This window comes from Leptidea sinapis, chromosome 22 (genome assembly GCF_905404315.1).
Source record: "Leptidea sinapis chromosome 22, ilLepSina1.1, whole genome shotgun sequence".
In the NCBI taxonomy this organism is placed as follows: Eukaryota; Metazoa; Arthropoda; class Insecta; order Lepidoptera; family Pieridae; genus Leptidea; species Leptidea sinapis.
Window position 1 is genome coordinate 13,061,741 of NC_066286.1, and position 17,722 is coordinate 13,079,462.

The 17,722-nt window shown below is 32.0% G+C and overlaps 2 protein-coding genes across 3 annotated transcripts in view; one reads left to right on the forward strand and one right to left on the reverse strand.

Annotated features, from left to right (window-relative positions):
• The window catches only part of LOC126970858 (uncharacterized), a 69,601-nt gene extending 55,707 nt beyond the window's left edge, over window positions 1-13,894 (forward strand). Inside the window, exon 9 of one of the 2 annotated variants that reach the window (XR_007730707.1) lies at window positions 13,701-13,894. The gene's annotated coding sequence lies outside the window, so the exon portion shown is untranslated. Of the gene's footprint in view, window positions 1-2,398; window positions 2,461-13,700 lie in introns of those variants that run through there. The other variant, XR_007730708.1, reaches the window with a different exon arrangement.
• Window positions 3,960-6,122, reverse strand: LOC126970862 (telomere length and silencing protein 1 homolog). The gene is made up of 2 exons (XM_050817011.1): window positions 5,458-6,122; window positions 3,960-4,624 (listed from the first exon to the last, which is right to left on the reverse strand). Exons 1-2 carry the CDS (start codon window positions 5,873-5,875, stop codon window positions 4,140-4,142), a joined length of 903 nt encoding a protein of 300 aa, XP_050672968.1. The 5' UTR covers window positions 5,876-6,122; the 3' UTR covers window positions 3,960-4,139.
• Window positions 13,895-17,722: the final 3,828 nt, after the last annotated feature.

A 17,722-nucleotide genomic window follows, 5' to 3' on the forward strand; every position in this document is an offset into this window, starting at 1 on the left:
GTCTATTTCAGCTTTCACAAGGTTATCATCACACGGGATCGTGATATCAACAATAAATGCCCGACGCTCTAACCGATCTACTAACACAATATCAGGCTTATTAGCAATGATAGTTCTGTCCGTGATGATAGATCGGTCCCAGTAGAGCTTGGCAAGGCTGTTTTCCAGAACTGGCTCCGGAGTATACTTATTATTATTATTATATGGCGTTATTGCAATTTTTTTAAGAATAACATTGCCGTAAAACTTGTTAAAACATAACAACTTCTACAAGCTTGGGAAAGTTACCGGCAGTCCGGAAAGCTTGCAATAACATAATTTTATCTTCTTTTTTTTAACGTAATTTTGAAAACAATAGGTAGATACTTTCTTTATGTTTTTGATTGTTGACAATTGAACATCATTATTATTGCGATTTATATTTAATAATTAAATGTTGTAGTAAGTACCATTTAATCGCTTAACTAAGCACTTACTTTTAACATGTTTAGTTTACTATGATTGGGTTTACATGCTAGTCAAGTATTCAAAATCATAATAATAATATGCAGGTACTTATTATCAATAATGACCCTACCCGTTTATGGTCGTACGTTATTCCCTAATAACGGGTAATATAGGTCATCCTAACACAATGTCATACAACGGAAAAAAAACACAATAATGAGACTGAGATATGCTCTACTTAAGTGAACACTTCAAAAGTGTTTTTGAAAACCCCGCAATTTTTTATGAACTTCCATCGGGTTGCCCATACAAGGGTGCTGGAATACCTCTATTACTAAAAAAAAATCCTGATACTTTAGCTATACCCTTCTCAATTATATTTACCTTGTCCGTTAATTGTTACGGTGAGATTCCTGCAAAATGGAAAGTGGCCCTCATTGTACGAAACCAGACCGTTAACTACAGGCCTTTGTCAATCCTCACCGCAATGGCTAAAATAATAGAGATTGTAATACAGAAACGTATTACACCTCTATTACCTACATACATTTATACTTCCAGAACAGCATAATTTCATGAAGATTCGCTCAACTGTTAATTTTGTCTCTACTTGTTAATTAAACTTTCGATGAAATAAGTAAACATGTTGTCTACATTGATTTTGAAATGACTTTTGGCCACGCGGAGCACATTATTTAAAAAAAATATATGCGCTTGGTATAAGAGGTGATTTACTTAGATGACTTTGGTCCTACATAGTAAACAGAAGACAGGCTGTAGTTCTGGGCTCTGCCAAGTTACTTCATTTGAAACAATTTGGCTTTACTTCAACAACGGATGCAGGTGTTGAGCTTATCAAGAATATTTTTGATGCCTGGGAGGAATCGCAGAATGCACTTGGCATCTTCTGTGATTTATCTAAGGCTTTTGATTGTGTTCAACATTCAACGCTGGTCAGGAAGCTACGTCACTATGGCATAAAGGGAACTGCGCTCGATCTTCTGACTTCATATCTAAACAATAGAATTCAGAAGGTCGACGTGAATGGCAGGAGATCTCCTGAGACTCCTCTCGGTATAGGGGTACCACAAGGGTCTATTCTCAGACCGTTCCTCTTCCTTATCTATATAAAAGATCTTTCTAATCTTAGAGAGAAAAAACCTATATAATAAGGTAGTATTGTTTGCGGACGACACTTCACTGATTTTCAAAGTGAAAAGAATCCAAGCTATGTATGACGAAGTGAACGATATTCTATCTGACATAGTGTACTGGTTTAGCGCTAATAACCTATTGTTAAATAGCAAGAAAACGAAATATATCAAATTTACCATACCAAATGTCAAAAATGTTGGTTAAACGGGGAGGTGATAAAACCGGTGGAATTTGATAAATTTCTTGGCATTACCTACTCTGGATTCCAAATTACAATTGGGCCCCCATATTGAAGGATTGGCGAACAGACTTAGTTCTGCAAAATACGCGGTTAAAAAGATTAGACAATTAAATGAAATAGATACGGCGCAACTTGTACACTTTAGTTACTTCCATAGTATTATGTCCTATCGTATATTGCTGTGGGGCAGCGCTGCCGATATTAATACAATATTTGTGCTGCAGAAGAGGGCTATTCGCGCTATTTATAACCTAGGCCCTAGGGAATCATTGAGAGCAAAATTCAAAGAAATTAACATCTTGACTGTTGCTTCTCAATATATTCATGATAATGTAATGTATGTTCATAGGCACATAAGTGAATTTGCGAGAAACTGTCATAACCATAATGTTGGCACCAGACATAAGCTTATAATGCCTATTACTCGGCTAAGTCGAGTTAGCAAGTATTTTGTGGGGCGATGTATACGCTTTTACAACAGGATCCCAGAAAATGTTCAAAACAAAAGTATTTCGTTATTCAAAAGAATTGTTAAAAAACGTTTGTGTGGTAAAGGTTACTATAACATAAATGACTTTCTTAATGATACCACAGATTGGGAATGGAGCAACCGCCCTCAGGCTATTGAATAATAAGTTTAATTGTACAATGTCACTTTGTAAATGTTACTTTAATTGTAAAACATATTTTTGATGAAAGAAAGAGCCCGCTGAGTTTGTTTCGCCCATTCTTCTTAGGCCTGAGGCATTCATTTTGGAATGGGTGGTAGTTTTTGTTTGACTTTCAATAAGTGATGTCACATACTATTTTGAATAAAAATATTTGAATTTGAACTTTCATTTCGACAATTATGACGATGTCTGTGTAGGTACGTTTTAGAATGGAACCTCTCTTTATATGTTATGAAATAACCTGATAGATTGTTCGGAATTAACTGTTAACTTGAAAAATTATGGGAATTTAACTACTTAAATGTATAAATAAAACACTTTTAAAGGATTAAAACGCGTGTAATTGGAACGGTTTTACATTTGATTTTTGCGTAAAAGTTACATTTTTATTTTATTTATCCCGACATTTAAATACCTTTCCAGAGCTCGTTTTCAGGGGGACTGCAGATAAAAATATGAGTCAAAAATAGTATTTGTCATAGTTGTTGAGAAGAATCCTGAGCGGCACTACATTGTACTGCTTGGGGCGTATCATTTAGTGTCCTGCTCGTCTCATCCCTTATTTTCATGAAATAAAATAAATACTCGACCTACATTGTACTGCTTGGGGCGTATCGTTTAGTGTCCTGCTCGTCTCATCCCTTATTTTCATGAAATAAAATAAATACTCGACCTGCAATTGCCTACCTCACAGCCTTTGCAATAATGTACTATTAAACACTAAATTGGTATAAATATTTTGTATCGTATTTGTAAAGATATTTTGTAAGTCTGATATAATAATATAAAGCTGTTAGATTATTAGTAAATAAATATTTTAAATACCTAGTGGCTATTTTAACACTAACATCATAAAAAGCAAATTATATTATTTGTACTATTGCACCAGTGCAGAGAGAAAAATCATAAAAGACACAAAACATTGTATGTCTCTACACAGCACAATGTGATTGGGCATTAACAGAGTCCTGGATAACAGACAATTTGATCAGCTGTGTTACACATGATCAAATGGTTACATACTAGACCAGAGATTGGAACAATACTCCATTATGTAAGTTATTACATAAATTCTATTCAATAAATCATCATCATCATCAGCCGGAAGATATACACTGCTGGACAATGGCCTCCCAAAGATATATATGACAATCAATCCTGCTCTACCCTCATCCAACATATTCTGGGGATCTTGGCCAGATCTTTGGCCCATCTTGTGGGGTGCCTACCAACACTGTTTTCCAGTATGTTGTTGCTATTTGAGGACTTTACTGCAACACTGGCCATCTGTCTCTCGAACTAGGTGCCCTGCCTACGGCCACTTCAGTTTCTCTCTCAAATCTCAATCACAATTTTAATTTTTGCAACAATAAATCATAATCTTCAAAAATTATGATAATAAATTAGGTTTCTGGTCAAGTTGGATGGTGGTAAATTTATTAAAATTCTGACAAAACCTCTTTATTTCAATCTCATATTTTTCACTTTACATGTGTAAAATAGTATGCCAAATAAACACTTTCACTAGACCTTTTACAAAAATATTATGTTTAAAGTAATAAGAAAGAATAGATTCCACCAATTATTGTCATTCACAGAAATCAGTTTATTTGTTAATATTATATCTAATATTTTCTAAATTGCTTTCTAAACTTTTCATAGTGGTAGTCATCTGTCGCCCTCTCCCCTTTAGCCTTCTCCACTATTTTATCAACACTCTGACTTATTACACTTTTTTCAACTTTAACAGTTTCATGAACAGCTTTCCTCTTCTTAGCATTATTTTCTAAATTAAACCTATTGTGCTGCACAAAATTAACAGCCATGTTGGTGGGTACAAATTGTGAAGGACCATCTTTTTTATTTTGCCTCTCCCACATGAGTTTCATTTTAGCTTCCTCAGTTGCTTCTATATTTTTAATTTTTGCCTCAATACCAAGGTCAACCTCAGGTATTCCGCTAAGCATCTGATTTGATAACATCTCTTCTGACTTATGTGTTGAAGAAACCCTTAGATGTTCTGGGAGGGAAAGTAAGGCAGCTTCTTCTGGTGAAAGATATTTGAGTGTGTCCATTTCATCAGTCTCTCTTTTATCCTGGTTGTGACCCTCTGTAAAAAAAATATAAAAATCTTCTATCTATAATCACACTAATAATATATAGGCAAAAGTTTGTGGGTGTGTATGTTTGTAACTTCTTCATGTGCATACAGCTGGACCAATTTTTATAAAATTTGGTATCCAGGCTTTAAGATTTTTGATTTGGTTTCAATTTCTAGAAAAATCAAATTTATTTTTCCTTATAGAAATTCATCATTATATAAGAGAAAAGATGACAGACATAATATATGGATTCTTCAGAAATATGTATTTTTGTTTTACTTCTTACTCCTTTCATTGGTTAAGGTTTTTGCAATGCCTATTGACAAATTTATAAACAATATTTTGAATTTTGTCAACATCTCAGGTCAGCTAGTAATAATAGTAATATCTCTCACTTTCACACAAATTATCTTGCCCCAAAACTAGGCATAAGCTTGTGCAAGAGACTAATATATTTAATACTATATACTTAAACATACATAAATACACATAAATATCCACAACTCGGAAACAAACATTGATATTCATCATATTATAAATGTTTGCATCTACCGGGATTCAAACCTGGAACTCTAGCTATACAAATTATGTTTATCTTATTTTAAAAAAACAGACCACAATAACAATGTCTGCCCGGTACTAATAGTACTGGTGACTGCAAAGTGAAAACTATTGTATTTTTGATTTTAGTTCAATATTTCCACTTCAAAATAGAACGGAGGTATGAAATAAAGAGTTGATTATATTATAAAATAAATTGATAACAAATTCTTTATTTAAAAAAATATATTATATATTATATATTTTAAGTTTATTTTTATTATTTATTTTAATGAGTTACCTTTTTTCTTAGCTAGTTTTTCTTCAATATATTTCATCATCTCTTCATCTTCATCCCTTTTATTAGTTTCGGCCGAAAACTGAGTGCCTATCCCAGTATCATATGCATCTTCTACTTGCTTTATCTTACCACTTTTTAAAGCTTGCATATTAACTAAACCACCAGATTTCACTTTAAATGGGTCTTTACATGTTATTTCATCTTCTAAACTAACTTTTTGTCCCGTTGCTAGTGCAATAATACTAACACCATTTGGTCGTTCTCGTAGTTTCTGCAGTTCCTTGGTTTCTTCTATCTTCCAAAGAATCTGTTGCTCATCCTCTTCGTCATCTTCATCTTTAAATCGTTGCCTTATATTTTTCTTCTTTTTGGGTTTAAATTTTATTTCTTCACAATTATTATCATTGTTGTCACTCATAATCTCAAATACTTAATTTGGATTTTATAATTTTATAGTTCACACTTTACTGCTTTTCACTATTCGTTCACAGACTTATTGTGATAATATCGTCAGTTTACTGCAACTGAAGGCTGAACGTAGTGTTTAAATTCTCTATATAGTTGTTTTTCTAAGCTACAAAAGTATATAGTTATATACTCAAACGTGTCAAACACATCAATGATATTTAAAAGCATAATTCTCCCCATTAGAGTAAAAGTGTTCTGTGATTCTCCCCATAATAAGTTACTCTAGGTTACTTACGTAACCTAGAGTAACTTAGAGGGTTAATAAGTTACGTAGACAACATTCGGTGTTTAAAAATGATACACTAACGCACACATGAATAACTTAATATTGCAATAGCACACTACATTACGAATACAAGTTAAAGACGGATAGTAAATGCAATTATCGCAAGCGAAAAAGAGATAACTCTAATTTGCTAATTGCTTCGTATTTGTATAGAAAGAATACAGTTAATTCGTCGGATATGATTTTTTACAGTACACCGTGATTTATGCCTTAATTACGATTCATTCATGAGGTCATGTAGTAAAAGCTATAAAATAATAAAACTGCATTGAAATAAGGTAGAATGTAGATAATGTGTCACTGATTTTATAAAAAAATAATTTTATATTGATTATAATATATTGCCACATTGATGATATCAATTATTTATACAAAAAATAATGAAAAACATACAGACACCACAATAAAACCGAAAGGTATCTGGTATACAGTAAGGGTCCCATTTTTACAATTACGACGGCTCCCAAAAAGTTTTAAGATTACAATTATTGTTTTTTGTATCTTATATTATTTATGAATATCTTTTTGTTGAGGGTTTATTACAATAAGGTAATTGGAGAAGAATAAAATGATCCATTGATTCTTCTGCAGTTAGCAAGGGATATACTGAAAGGGTCAGTGTTACTGAAAAAACTCCTACGTAAACAAACAGCGCTCACTGTCTACATCCGCTACCTACCCTAAAACTTGTTTTTGTAGTTTGTTAGTTCAGCTACCTATATAGGCACTTGTTTATTAAAAATTATTATATTTCGTATTACATTCACTGCAACAACAACTTTTTACATCATTTCCTAAAATATTCTACCTCGATCATCCCGCAACAGACAGCATCAATATTTTGTCATTTCTGTACGTTAATCTATGATCGGCTTGGCGGCGATCGGCGTTGTTATGGCGACATATTTATTTATTTTTTATTATTTTGTTAGATAGTTAAATAATGAAATCAAATAAAATGTTATAATTTATGATTTCTTAACGGTGGTAAGTAATTCTATGATTTTTTTTTACTTTCGTAATTAGTGCATCTTCCCATAACACAAGACGGCATTTTAATGTTGTACTTATATCAAATTGTAAGCAATTCTGTCAACAACGAACACGTGTGTACCGTTTTCTTATCAAGAGAGCGACTACGACCAAATTAACCAATTGGCTCCATTTAGGCGATTGATTTTCGGCGCGCTAGTGACATATCTACCTCTTTTAATACTATAATATCATTGAAATACACATAATAATGTGTAATAATAATTACAATAAGAGTTCACATTGGATCATGGATGAGTGACATCTATTGGTGACGTAGAATTATAAAAGTACACAATACAATAACACAATATTTAATAATAATAATTATTAAATATTTTCACATCAAAAATTGTATCACCACAAAAGGATAGACACACTACATCAAAATTTAATAAAAATAGTACAAATCACCTGCAGGTAAGCGAAACAGAAGTTAAAAATAAGTTAATGTCTCTTGTCATTAATAAAAGTGCGGGAACTGATGGTATACCTCTCGTATTCTATAAAAATTGTGCTGCGGAATTATCGATACCTTTATCAATAATATATAATAAATCTCTGAGGGATGGTATATTTCCAAGTGAATGGAAAAAAGGGAAGGTGGTGCCTATATTCAAGAAGGGTAATAAATCGGATATTAAAAATTATAGACCAATTACTGTACTAAGTACTCCTGCCAAAATATTTGAATCTTTTGTCTGTTCCAAATCTCATGGGAAACTAAACATTTAATAAGTGAAAAACAACATGGTTTCGTTAAAAAACGATCAACCCTTACAAATTTGATGTGTTTTACTGATTCTGTTATAACTGAAATGAGCAATGATAAGGAGGTTGACGCTGTGTATACAGATTTTAGTAAGGCGTTTGACAAAGTCGACCACACCCTGCTAATAAAGAAGCTAAGAGATGCATACTGCTTCTCAGAAAGTGTATTGGTATGGTTAGAATCATATTTAGCTCATCGACCACAAGTAGTTAAAATAAGTGGGTATCAATCTAGAGAATTTCAACAAACATCTGGTGTTCCTCAAGGCTCTAATTTGGGACCATTATTGTTTACACTGTTTATAAACGATATTTCCAAGAGTATTCAAGAATCAAATTACGAGTTATATGCAGCTGACTTAAAAATATATCGTACAGTTAATTGTTCAGAGGATCAAACGAAACTACAGAATGATATCCATCGTGTAATGTTATGGTGTAAAAATAATTTGATGGAACTCAATGCGTCCAAATGTCATTTTATAAAATTTTCTAGGAAACGAAAGAAATTGGAGAGTAAATATCATATTGATGGCATACAAATAAATCAAATAAACCATATCAATGATTTGGGTGTCATTTTAGACGAGGAGTTGAGATTTGATAAACATATTGACAAAATAGCTCACAAAAGTTTTAAAATGCTTGGGTTTTTCTTAAGTAACACCAAGGCTTTTACATCAATTCCTACGCTTAAAATAGTATACTATTCCCTTGTAAGATCTCAGGTTGAATACAATTCGGTAGTTTGGTGCCCCTATTACAAAACGTACATCACTAGGATTGAGTCAGTTCAAAAGAAATTTATATCCAAATTGAGTTATGTCACTAATAATTACACTATTATAAGTTACAAAGACAAATTAAAATTTTTCAATATGAAAACCTTAGAATTGCGAAGAAATGCGTCACAAATTCTTTCTTATATAAATTATTAAATAATCAATTAGACTGTCCATTACTTCTATCTAAGATTGGATTATGTGTACCACCTTATCCTTGTCGTATTAGTACATATCTGCCAGTACATGTACGATTCTTCAGAAACAATTATGGCTCAAATTCACCTATCCAACTTATCTCAAAATTATATAACAGTAAATTCCATAGTAATAGTAGTATAGATATAAATTTTAATACATTTGGAATTTTAAAAAATACGCTTTTGAACCCTTATAATTTGGATGTATAAAATTATAGTTTTTAGTAATAGTAAACACATATTGTAGTAGTATTACTTAACTTACAATAATAAATGAAGGCAACGCTGTGCATACCTATAAGTTAGATATACAAATATAAATATAAGAAATTTTATGTTATAAGTAGTCATAATATTAATTGTGTGTCTAGTTGGTAAGCCTTTTCTAATAAATAAATAAATAAATAAATTATCGTCATAATATTATTGATCGTGAAATCAATGTCAAATTTATGCAACATCTTAAATGCATGAAAAATCGATACAGTGATTGCAATTTGCGTCTTTACCGCTAGAGGGCGGTAAAAATGAAGATATCTGTCTATTAGGTTATATTAACCTATTTACTAACAAAATCATTATTAAAAAAACTACGCGTACCTAGGCTATGGATCTACAAGAAAACTAATAAACGTATTCCGAAGCTAATAAACAAGCGGACTCTATACGTCATTTTTCAAGAGTTTAATAAAATCAAATCGATATAAAATTATTTTTTAGAAAATATAAGATGCAGTAATTAAATTAAAATTGTGCTGTGCAGAACCTAAATTTCTAACTACATAATTGCATATGTAGGTACTTGTACCTACCTAGAGTGACAAAAAATGTCAAGTTTATTTATATAAGTAATATGTTATACATATTACTCGCATGGCGAAACAAAAAATCTAGTCACTCTATCTCATTTCTTTACATAAGACTCGCATAAGTTTTTCTTTTTCTCGTGTGAGGTCTATGATATAGTGTGGTGGATGCTTAGTCAATGCTATAGTGTGGTGTTTAAAGGTTACGTTTATAGACCTCATTACCGAAGAGAATTTAAGCACTACGTCTAAGAGACGGGAGTGCCATAGAAAATAATGAGAATTGTCGCTTGTATTGTATTGTACTAAATTTTGACAACATAATATCAGAGCTGCCAATATAATAAATATATAGGGTTGGAATCAAACCGTATTTTTATCGATAAATTAATATATATATATACATTATAAATTAATATAAATATAGTCTAACCAACAATTAACATAATTAATATTTTTTTAATAGTTTTGTTTTGCGTTTCGGTTCAGGCAGTCTTTCAGATGTTGCAATAAATGTTTTTGAAGTTGTAGGCGTGGATCCTGAATCTGAAATTATAACAGAATACATATTAACAGTAATTAGTTAACCCTAATTTTTAGGCTTTAAATATTTTTTGCACATCATATACAATATAATGTAATAAAAAGGATTTTAAAGGTTAATAAACTTATAAAGAGATTTAGCTAAAACGTATAATCTTACATTTCACATAGATGGTCCAACACGAGGTCAGTCCTTTTTAGATCAAATTCAGTTATATAAAATATAGAGTAACAGCGCAATTGCTACCTTTACACCTCTCAGATCATGACACAGCACAATTTATTAGTTCAAAATATCTGACCGAAAACGAAAATCGAATAAAAAGAAGTGAAGAATATATTTTCAAATTTAAAAATTATTTCCAAAATTTAACATATTACATATTATTATTTTACATTTTTGACATATTTCAGGAACGTAATTTAAATCAGGAATTTAAAAATTTTATGACACTTTCTGTGTTTTCTATAAGCTAGCAAGCTAGCTTTCCACTAATAAAAATTAAATTGAGAATTAACAGCAATAACTGGATAACAAAGGGATTAAAAGTTGCAGTACTAAGCGAAATTTACGACACCGTTATTACCAAATGAAATCGGATATAAATAAATCTCAGTATTTAAAATACTCCAAAATTGTGCGTAATTGTATACACAAGGCACAGAAAAATTGCAATATTCATTATTTGAATATGAGAATCTTGTGTTTAACTTTGACTACATAATATGTATATGACATATATATTTTGTGTAGATGCTAATATAATGTAACAATGAAATATTATGTGCTGTAATCTTAGAATTTTATTATTATATAATGATGTGGAGGTAATGTAATTTGCATGCCGTTTATGGCTAATGTGTTACTAACTTGTTAACTATTATTATTATTATAAACTATTTTAAGATCAATAAACTTATAAAACAAAAATATAGATACCATAAAAATGAAATAAATAAAAATAAATTTAATAATAATTTTATATAAAATATCCACAATCGATAAAAAAGTGTCAAACACTACAGTTATATTATAATATTATAATTTTTACTCTAGTTGAATTAAATCAATACTCTATCACTTTTAATCATTCTTAAGTACCTTATTATTTGTTCTTTACTGCTTACCTTCCTTTATCCAAAAATTTTGCCATGAAAATTCTCTTACTCCCATCTGACCAGCCAGATTTTATAACCACATTCTTTAAAAGTTTTTATTACATACTAGCTCAGAAATGTCTTACGCATTTATTCTATAAATAATTAAGTAATTACCCTGAATAATACACGAATAAAGTAAAAGAAAACGAAATGTATGATCTGTGTTTTATTTACGTGTTTACCCGTTCAGAGGTTGTAATTTTTTTTCGTTATTTTCTTGAAAATTGTGTATTTTAATAAGATTAGTAGCACTATATACGTGGGCCAAACCTCTATCACTATGATTTATAAAAATTGTTTAGGTTAGGTTATGTTAGAACAGTTGAAATAACGCACGAGCCGAGCGTAGCGAGTGCCAGAAACGATTTCTAGACGTTTCCCTTTCTTTCCTCCCCATAAAAATGTCCAACTCTTAAAAATGTCATAATTGGTGGTTAGGTTATAATGCTTTTTTCTCTGGAACGGTGCATTACCTTGTATTTTTAATCTATTTAAATATTTATTACCACATAATTCGTGCTACGGGATACTAAGTTTTAACCCAAATTTCATTCAATGATGTCTTTTTTCTCTCTGATCCGATAATCGGATGACTAATTAAATTTATTCGTCCAGTTGCCGGACGAATAGCAACAGCCTACAATAAAATTATTCGTCCGTCTTCTGTACGACGACAATTCGTAACGAAAATTCTTAACAAACACTTTTATTTTAAATGAATGACATATCACATGACATGAAAAAAACTGCTGGTATATGGGGCATTTCTGTTAAAATAATAAGTTCAATAATTGATGTCATAGCACCATACCTTGTATACCAATAGTATTTAATAATTGTATTAATCGTGGCGTGTTTCCTGACCTTCTGAAACATAGTAAAATTACACCAATATTTAAGTCGGGATGCTCTTCTGACCCGAACAACTATCGTCCTGTGTCGGTTTTGCCGACCCTTAGTAAAATTTTTGAAAAAATAATTTTAAGCCAAATGCTTACGTACTTTAACTCTCATAAGTTACTTCATTTGAAACAATTTGGCTTTACTAGGGGACGTTCAACAACGGATGCAGGTGTTGAGCTGATCAAGAATATTTTTGATGCCTGGGAGGAATCGCAGAATGCACTTGGCATCTTCTGTGATTTATTTAAGGCTTTTGATTGTGTTCAACGTTCAACGCTGGTCAGGAAGCTACGAAGATACCACTATGGCATAAAAGGAACTTCGCTCGATCTTCTGACTTCATATCTAAACAATAGAATTCAGAGGGTCGACGTGAATAGCAGGAGATCTCCTGGGACTCCTCTCAGTATGGGGGTACCACAAGGGTCTATTCTTGGACCGTTCCTCTTCCTTATCTATATAAATGATCTTCCTAATCTTATAGAGAAAAAACATAAGGTAGTATTGTTTGCGGACGACACTTCACTGATTTTCAAAGTGAAAAGAAACCAAACTATGTATGACGAAGTGAACGATATTTTATCTGACATCGTGTACTGGTTTAGCGCTAATAACCTATTGTTAAATAGCAAGAAAACTAAATTCATTAAATTTACCGTACCAAATGTCAAAAATGTAAATGCAAATGTTTTGTTAAACGGAGAGGTGATAGAACCGGTGGAATCTGCTATATTTCTTGGCATAACTCTAGATTCCAAATTACAATGGGGCCCCCATATTGAAGGATTGGCGAACAGACTTAGTTCTGCAGCATACGCGGTTAAAAAAATTAGACAATTAACTGACATAGATACGGCGCGACTAGTATACTTTAGTTATTTCCATAGTATTATGTCCTATGGTATATTGCTATGGGGCAACGCTGCTGATATTAATACAATATTTGTGCTGCAGAAGAGGGCTATTCGCGCTATTTATAACCTAGGTCCTAGAGAATCATTGAGAGCAAAATTCAAAGAAATTAACATCTTGACTGTCGCTTCTCAATATATTCTTGATAATGTAATGTATGTTCATAGGCACATAAGTGAATTTGCCAGAAACTGTCATAACCATAATGTTAACACCAGGAACAGACATAAACTGATGATGCCTACTACTCGGCTTAGTCGAGTTAGTAAGTCTTTTGTGGGGCGATGTATATGCTTTTACAACAAGATCCCAGAAAATGTTCAAAACAAAGGTGTTACGTTATTCAAAAGAATTGTTAAAAAACGTTTGTGTGGTAAAGGTTACTATAACATAAATGACTTTCTTAATGATATCACAGATTGGGAATGGAGCGACCGCCCTCAGGCTATTAAATAATAAGTTTAATTGTACAATGTTACTTTGTAAATGTTTCTTTAATTGTAAAACATATTTTTGATGAAAAAAAAAAGCCCGCTGAGTTTGTTGCGCCCATTCTTCTCAGGCCTGAGGCATTCACTTTGGAATGGGTGGTAGTTTTTTTTTTGACTTTCAATAAGTGATTTCACATCCTATTTTGAATAAAAATGTACTTGAATGAGTTTGAATTTGAATTTGAACACTCAAACCTAAACATACAAAAGAGTCGAATATATTTTAGAGCGAGACAGCGTTAGCCGCCATTATTTTTAGTACAATGTCATACATTTTCAAGTTTATGAGAGAGTTGCGCCAGGCTAGTGAATTATTTTTGGTATTAACTATGCCGTAAACAACCTTATTTTTATTATTCTAAGTAACCAACAGTATAATGTTATTTTAAAATTTTTCTTTATTTTTACATTTTAATACTAATATATATTAACGTTTGTCATTGGCAAAAAGTAAACGCCATTGCCAAAAGAAGAAAAAAATATATATATCAACGTCACGGAACAGAAAAAACTGGTGGAAGTGGCATGTGGGCGTTACATTGTCGCCACTATTGTGTACAAATGTACCTACTCGAGGCTCAAGTGAGACCAGTCATTAGATATCAAGTGAAGCATAATTATCTTTTAAAAAAATATCAATATGCCGTAGTGTGCCTGTAACTTATGGTAGAATAATTAATGTAAAACAATAAAAATATATTGCTACTCAACAAGTGCATGTTTGTTGTGCTACATATCGATATAATTTTATCGAAATAAATTTTATCTTTATAAATTGTATTCAAGTATTGCTCTTTTAGATGCATCATGCGTTAAGGGTGTAAGTAAGCAAAATGTTATAATATGGTTGTGGTAATTGTGTACAAGAGAGACTACGATGAATTCAAATTAATAGTTTTAATTGTCTCTTCATCATCATCATCGTCATTTCAGCCGGAAGACGTCCACTACTGGACAAATGCCTCCCCCAAAGATCACCATGACGATCGGTCCTGCACTACCCCCATCCAACCTACTCTGGCGATCTTGACCACATCGTCGGGCCATCTTGTGGGGGCCTACCAACACTACGCCTTCCGGTATGTGGTCGCCATTCGAGGACTTTCTTGCCCCAACCTGGGTAAGGTTGAGGCAGTAAGGTAAGGGCCTTAATTGTCTCTTAGGTACAGTTAATTATTATTTAACAAGTATGTGTAAGATTCCAGTTAAACTAGATAAGCGTTCATTTTTTAAATATAGACAAACATTTTTTTTGATTCCATTTCAATATTTGGCATATATTAAGGTTCCATCGAAATGGTTGAGTCGAAGTGGAGTAAAAAAATCCTCATCACATCATAGAGCAGAAATACGTCATAAAATTGTCAAAAATAGATCGAAAACTATGAATACTGGAAATGTTTGCGATCTTTGTAGCATATGTAAATCATATTATAAAATATAATATATGATAAGACAAACAAGATGTTATGAATTAGTATTACGACTCTTTGAGTATAACATATTAGATAATTTCACACTGTCGGTCATAACGTTCGTGGTCTAGCGGTATTGACGATAGAATAGTGAAGCGTTATACTGTCGTCTATCGTGGGTTCGAATCCTGGCTTCATTTTCGTTTTTAGTTTTTTTTTGTTTCTTTCTCGATTATTGGTTCATAACGAATGTCACGGTCGGTCATTGACATTAGCGATCAGCTGTGCAATGAAGTAACACGTGCCTTTGTAATCGTCAATGTGACCTATATTATATGTCGTCATGGTTATAGTTTTGTTATATTAATAAAATAGTTTGTGCCATCAAAAATATTTATTAAAACACAAGGAAAGGGGTAAGTTGCACAGAATTTATATCTATTTGGGATAGAAGTTAGGCATTTGTATTTGTATCTGAAAATAATATTACTATTTTTTATTGTCCTAGCCTATGGAAATGCCCTTTTAATGAATACATAAGTACCCTGAGAGGTTGAGCAGCCGAGAGCTTGGGTTTTGGTAGAATTCCCTCCAACGTGGATAAAATTCTCCTGGCGTCCAAAGTAGTCTTAGTACTAAGCTTTAGTTTAGTTTAAATATAATAGGTGTAATAAGGCTACAGTTGATTTAGTGCAAGAAATTTAAGTTCTTATTTACCAAAGTCATTTATTTACATAATAAACCCGTAACAAAATAGCGCCCAACGTTAAAACTAAAGGGTTATGTTTGACATCGTGGTTATGCTTTGGCTGCTTAACGGCAGCAACATACGGCTTAACTTAACTTGTTTATACCTATTTACACATCTTTAGTTGAAGTATAAGATTGATGCGCTTGCGTATATTATAACGCTAATACTTAATTGTAATTCATAAGTTGGTTATTTATATATTAATTTAATCATAAGTTAATTGTGGCAGTTACATAGTGGCAGTAGGCATATACCTGCCGTGGGTTTGTAACTTGTAAAATATTGTGTATTGTATGCAATTAAATTTCACAAAGAATAGTAATTCAATGCGGTTACCCATACATCTACCTAAGCTTAGCATAATAATATTTGACGAGCAGTTAGGTATAAAAGTCACACTAACTTGTTGCATTTACCTATAATATAATACTGCCTAATCTTGTGGTTACTTATAGGTTAAGTAGATAGATTAAGTTAGATAGTGTATTCTAATAGATACTAGTTTACATTATTAGGCACATAATTATTTTGTTTAATTATTGTTAACATTTACAGACTTTAGATCTAAATAAGATAATATATAAGACTTACTTTTGATTAAAATATTATGTATGACAATAATCAGTTTGGTGCATGTATGTACATACTTTTAGAGTTCTTATACTTCTTTGCGAAAAGTTTATTTTGTGGTTCTGTATATTGTGTTGAATTTTTTTTTGCGAATAATGGTATTATTGATAGTTAAGTTTGTATAAAATCACGATAGTATTTACTTATTTATATTACCGGATAAAAATAAAAGTTTCTTTCTTTGTGTTCGTAATTAAAGAATTCTACATTAGTTATATTAGGTACACATAATATAAGGCAATTGCACACAATACCGCTATTGTAATCAACTAATTTTAGTTTTATATAGTATTTTGTTTTAATTGTATATTAAATATGGATCCTCAATTTTTGTTAAAAGATGAAGTCGAATTCGAACTTGCGTGTCGGGGGTATACTCATCCAGGCTTAGTTTCAGCTCTTAAAATTATCTTAAAAAAATGTTAGAAGCTGAAAGCTCAATGATAGTCTCTTATGAAATAAAGTCACCGCAAGCATCTATTACCACCCCGGGACTAGAACTAGACATTTGTTCAGACAAAATATGCAATGTTATGCGTTATGTCTCAGAGTTAAAAGAAAAGCCAGATAAACAGTTGTACAAACGTCTAGTTTCTCGTTTGTGTCACATTGTCAACAGATTGAAATTGGCCGCGCCTACGGAAGAGGAAGACAGAGATAGGCGTAACATACTATTAGATAAGGCTGTTATAACTTTAAAAGATTTAGAGGGCAAAGACGACATACTGGTGACTGATGGGGAGGAAATAACTCCGGAAATGAAAGAGGCTTTACATAACTCCATAGGTGAGGATAGTAAAAAAAATTTAAATCTCTTAAAGGAAGAAAATATGATGACGAAACCTATGGCATCTACGTCTAAGGAATTGCACGGAGTGTTAGTAGAAGAAGATCAGATTTTAAAAGATTCTTTAGAACAGAAAAAGGTACGTTTTGCGCAAGAGGACTTTGAAAGTCCAACTTTTCATGGCAAAAAGCGAAACTCTAAATTATTTAATTCCACTTCATTCGAGGAGACTCGACCAGTACGCAAGCTTGTACCTATAAGTCAATGGGGTGTCCATTTTTATGTTGACAATAAATTTAGCGTGAATGCTTTTATTGAACGGGTTGA

What these genes read in the sequence shown, in the direction of transcription:
- LOC126970862 (XM_050817011.1), bottom strand. Translation starts at nt 5,875, where the DNA reads ATGAGTGACAACAATGATAATAATTGTGAAGAAATAAAATTTAAACCC. An exon ending in AAAACTAGCTAAGAAAAAAG is followed by an intron (nt 4,625 to 5,457) that starts GTAACTCATTAA and finishes TTTTTTTTACAG; the next exon opens with AGGGTCACAACCAGGATAAA.